The sequence below is a fragment of the Ips typographus genome, linkage group LG2 (genome assembly GCF_016097725.1).
Source record: "Ips typographus isolate SLU linkage group LG2, UJ_Ityp_2.0, whole genome shotgun sequence".
NCBI lineage: Eukaryota > Metazoa > Arthropoda > Insecta > Coleoptera > Curculionidae > Ips > Ips typographus.
This window is the reverse complement of record NC_138423.1, coordinates 10811924-10817199: the sequence shown is the minus strand read 5'-3', so window position 1 is coordinate 10817199 and position 5276 is coordinate 10811924. Positions and strand designations below refer to the sequence as shown.

The 5276-nt window shown below is 33.3% G+C and overlaps 1 protein-coding gene across 1 annotated transcript; it reads right to left on the bottom strand.

Moving 5' to 3' along the window:
- Nucleotides 1-514: 514 nt before the first annotated feature.
- Nucleotides 515-4933, bottom strand: LOC145724723 (uncharacterized). The gene is made up of 3 exons (XM_081973130.1): nt 4543-4933; nt 1426-1636; nt 515-1368 (listed from the first exon to the last, which is right to left on the bottom strand). Exons 1-3 carry the CDS (start codon nt 4549-4551, stop codon nt 1175-1177), a joined length of 414 nt encoding a protein of 137 aa, XP_081829256.1. The 5' UTR covers nt 4552-4933; the 3' UTR covers nt 515-1174.
- Nucleotides 4934-5276: the final 343 nt, after the last annotated feature.

Sequence of the window (5276 nt, the reverse complement as noted above, 5' to 3'; positions counted from 1 at the left end):
CAGAATGTGAACCATTTAGTACTAATTTAGTCTTAGTGTTTTTTTTCTCCATAATAAGATTTTTTTAAGCACAACAATAATGTTTGTCCTTACGGCATATTAGTTTTTTAAATAACTTGGGTCTTGCTGTCTCCCCTTTGAAGAAAGACAGCCGGCGTTTCACCTTGTCATACGGGCTCCTGAAGATGGGTACTTATGTGCCCGAAACATATGTCGAGCAACCCCTCTAACATTTTTTGGGGGGCTTGAATAAATTTTTTGTGGAGAAGGCTGTGTGTTCTTTCCCATCACTTTTAGTAACGAGTTGTTTGAAAATCTAATACCTACTGGTTACTTTAGTACATGCCCAGTAACGGTTCCTTTGTAATCGTTAGTTACTAATTTTACATCACTAGTTGAAAACAAAAAATGGGTAAACAAAGCCGATACCACTTTTAAACAGGTTAGAAATTAAATGCATATAAATAGCAGATAAACAATAATGTCACCCCCGTGTTAGTAGTTTCGGTGCACACCTAACAACCAGCATAGTCAGCAAGGTTAGCATAATGAGGTCGCTGACGAATATAAAAGATGCACCGTAGCTCGACCAAATCACCGAACTCTGGGGTCTTCCCCAGAGGGAGGTCACTGACTGATCTCTGGGTTAGTCTAGGTACGCCTCTTGTGTAACGTAAACGTGGAGCATTAGGTGACCAAGTGCCACACCCAAGAATCAGCCCTACATGTCAGACATCAGTTTTTGCCTATCTCTATTAATAAGAGCACTTCCCATTTAAATGCGTCGAATTTGGCCCACCTTGTACAAGTGTTTGGTTATTTTAAAAATTGTTATGTTTTTTGCATTTACTGTATTTTCAATTATTTTAGAAAAAGATACTAATAATCGATATAGGCAAATAATGTTTTAAATTGTGTGCATCTCCCTGTTTAAAAATAGGAATAATTGATGCTATTTTTAGTGTATCAGTAAATTTGCAAAAAAATGTCATCGTTTTTTGATTAAAACTATTATTAAAACTAAAGGTAAAATCAATATTTACAATGTTTGTTTAGTTACAACAAACTGCGTGTCCACTCTTTCAATAAAAGCAAACTTATTGAAAACCTGAACATAATATATTAAAACTTTGATTGAATACCTAAGTAAACACCACCTCAACACCTGAGAAAGTTATCCTCTGTACCAGGGTGAAGATCTTCTTAAAGATCCTAATCGATGAGGGGCTAGTCCATTTGCAATTCGAATTTGCTGATTATGAAGCACCAACCTTACATGAGGAATGTCACTGAAGAATATTATTTTAGGGTATGGCGTTATCCTTCCTAAATTAAAACCATTGTGCAGAAAGTAATTCTGATGATAATCTGAAAATTGCTTAATTAAATCACATTCAATATACGTTAATGAATTGATTTACTCACTATCATTGATTTGAGCTCCATACTGAACCTGAAAAGGACCTTTGTTTGATACTCGCAAGGCTCTAGACAAAAGTCCAATATTATTCTCTTTCAGTTTCGTTCTGCTAATGAATTGATCAGTTCTTGTACTGAAAGAGGTTGCGTCCTGATGAAATCGGGCACCATGAACGACATTCATCAACCATAAAGCAAATATTAAATACTTCTCAACCTAGAACACACATTTTAAACTAGGTTAAGAGGCTACCAGTTCAATAAAATGCGAATTCGAAAAAATAAATTAATAAGGCTATAAAAAATTTTTTTAGCTTTGTTTGATAAAGGTCACCATCAGTGGCTAATGTGGACGAGTTATGCAATATGTATCTAGTAGTAGTCATCATCCGCTAATTAAAAATATTGTTCCCGAGAACATTTCACTTTTACTTTACGTTGAAGTAATAAGTGTTCTCTTTTTCTGCAAAGTGACTGCATAACCTCATTATAAGCGATGAGCTTGTTATTTTACATTATATTTATAATTTTTTAGTAATAACATTCTTTCTTTTATTCTTCTGTAGAGACAATTTTTGAATTTGATAACTTTTAATAATACAGGGTGGCCCATAAGTCCTTTGAAATTTAAATTTCGAATAAAAACCAAAGGGCGCGTGCGGTGAGGAGGGAGTACCGACGGTTCCTGGGAATTCAGTCAAAATGGAGCGTTTTATTGGTGTGGACACGTTGGATAAACATCGGTCGGGTCGACCCAGAACATCACGGACGGAAGAAAACATCGACGCAGTGGCACAGTCAGTTCGTATAAATCCTACCCTGTCTACACGTAAGCGTTCCTGTGCATTAAACGTACCCAGAACATCCTTACAGCGGATTCTAATGAAAGACTTACATCTTCACCCCTACAAGAGCAGTGCCCATACCTCTAACACCGCTGTGCCCGTCGTCCGTCAGCTTTTCCCTAATAAAGTGATCTCTCGAAGAGGAGACATTCCGTGGCCACAACGTAGTCCGGATCTGACTCCAATGGATTTCTTCTTACGGGGTTATCTTAAAAGTAAAGTGTTCGAAACCAACCCACGGTCAATTAAAAATATAAAAATATCCGACGAAAAATGACAAGCATCACGCTTACGTGCCGCGCAGTGATGGATAATTTTAGATGTCGCTTACAGGAGTGCCGCGATCGTAAGGAATTCCATTTAGATGATGTAATTTTCAAAAAATAATTCCCATTATATACAGATTACTACAACATATAGTTATAAACGATACAAGGCCGATAACGGGTAAATAACAAGCGAGGTTTGGAACAAACCGAGTGTGTTACTTACGTATCGGCCGTGTGCCGTTCAACGGTTTTCATCACACTGCAGGGGTTTCTTTTAAAAAAAATTAAATACCCGCCATTTTATTGAGAGTTAGCGTAACACAAGTGGCTATAAAAATGAGAATGTGGTTGCCTAGAGTAAGTGTGTTTGTTAAATATTTTAAAATTGCTTGTTGTCAATGTCACTTCTAATCGAAAAACCGGCGGGCGTCCGTTAAGCATTCTTAACGTACGCCGGCCGTAAAGTACTGTTTATCGTGTCTAATTTGAGGTATGTTAAATGCAAATAACAATACAGTGTGATGAAAAAAATATTCTTTATAATGTAATTAGTTTTTTTATATTTTTTTACATTTTAAGGGACTTATGGGCCACCCTGTACAAGAACTTGAGTTATAAGACTGAAGTTATCCTTTTATTTTGCTGCTGCAAGCACATAAATAAATAATCAGTAAGAATAATTTTTCCTTTAAAACTAAGTGGTTTTACTACTAGAGTAAATAAATACATTCTTAGAAAATATTGCCAAATGTCCAATTAGTCTACAATAAAAAAAACAGGCTTGTCTTCAACTATTTTAGGAGACATAATTTTTATGCTATTTAATATTACCGGTAACCCACTCTAAGAAGGTTGTAAATTAAATACAAAAAATATCAATTATATTACTTATCATATGATTTTCAAGATGTTTTGTTATTATACAGGGTGTTCTTGAAAGGTGCGGAAAAAATGCTACCACAAATTCTCTAAGCTACGATATTGCCCAAACTTATCTCAGTCCAAAAAGTCGATGATTTCGGAGATACACGGTGTCAAAAGTTCAATTTCGTATTACTTTTTCCAAAATATTTTTTTAATAATTGTACACATTTAAAACCAAATAACTTTTTTGAGTATTTCATTTTTCACTCTAGATTTTTATTCTCCAACGCCTTTAGCGGATTAAGGAAACGTATTCAAACTAAAATTGACGTTTTGAAAAATGATTAAGAAATGCTAAAGAGAATTAAATTTTTAAAATCTTAGTAGACACAAAAATGGAAGTCATTTTGAACATTTGTTAAAAGCTTTTTTTTTAATTAGACTGTTTAAATTTTTAATCATTTTTACTAGATAATAAAATTAACAACACATTTAATGTATTTTTTTACTTTTTAGTGCCAAATTTTACTGTTTAATGAGTTATTTTAACTAAACACCTACACTTTAAATTGTGTTAAATGTTTTCCAATAATAATTTATACCTGGTCATAATGAAGTATATTTTCTAAATCCAGATATCTCAAAAACGGCTGCCCAAATCCGTTAAAAAACCATTTAAATCCATTAAACAACCATTTAAAAAAAATATGTTTGGTTAATTACTTATTTTTCAGATACTCACATGTTTGAATTCGAGGTTGAGTTTTGATGAAACACCTTAAACTTAAACATAATTCTTTTTAGTAGGCTTTTTTGTCATTGACCAACATTTTTTTTGTGAATATTTCGGTGTTTTTTCAAACCAAAAAAAAAATCTTCTTGTCGTGTTGAGGTGAGATAGAAAACTGAAATTTTTTGAATTAGTAGAGGAAAATATGTTTACTAATGTGCCAAGTTTCGACCAGACAACCAAACGCTATTATGGTTCATATTGGTTTGAAACAAATTGTTTGCTCAATGGGCAAAAAATGGGCCATATAGATAGATAGAAAAGCCACCGAAATGTTGCGAAATAAGTAAAACAAATATGTGGATTAGACAAAGCCTTAAAATTCACAAAAGTTACAACTTGTATACATTCTTACCTTGTACATAGTGACTGAAAAAATTCCAAAAAACTTCAAATAATTTTTTTTTACACTATAAACAGATATTTTTACTACTGGCTATTAAGGCCTCTTAAGGCTATTTGAAAGATGGAATCAATAATTCACACAGATCTGAAGCGTAACTCTCACTTGACTCGAATAGTTTCAATTCATCGGCAGAGATTGCTGTTTTTGTTAATGGCAAAGATGCACGCAACTTTCGTAACCGCTCCCCACGTTCTTTTTAAGTGTTGCATTGATGTGTCAATTATGGCGTTTTCTTTTGGTACATTTTGTGAAAAACTAGTGTATTTTCGTATTGTTTTAGTGACAGAGCAGAATAAAAATTCATTAGTGTTGTACTAAATGTACCAAACGAAGACTCCATTAGTAGCAAAATGTGCACTAGCTAAAGTTTGTAGTAATAATAGTTATTTATATAGCAAATGACTTAAGCCATTTTTTATTCATGAAAAAACAATTAGGACCACGAGCGTAGCGAGTGGCTTAAGTTCTTCGAGTGAATAAACCGGTTTAAGTCACGTGTTTTATACAATATTTTATTAAATTTCGAAGTTTACAAGTTGCAAATCAAATGCTGTGAATTAAATTATGGAAACAAAAAGAAAAGAAATTTAAAAAGAATTGATAAAATTGAAATTGACTGAAATTTAAAATTATAGCAGAAAAAGTTTTCCCAGTGCCAAACCGTCTTAAACTGTCCTTATCAG

Bases quoted from the DNA above. Each gene is read 5' to 3' on its own strand.
- LOC145724723 (XM_081973130.1), bottom strand. The intron at 1,369-1,425 runs GTGAGTAAATCA...AGCAATTTTCAG, and splicing joins TGGAGCTCAAATCAATGATA to ATTATCATCAGAATTACTTT.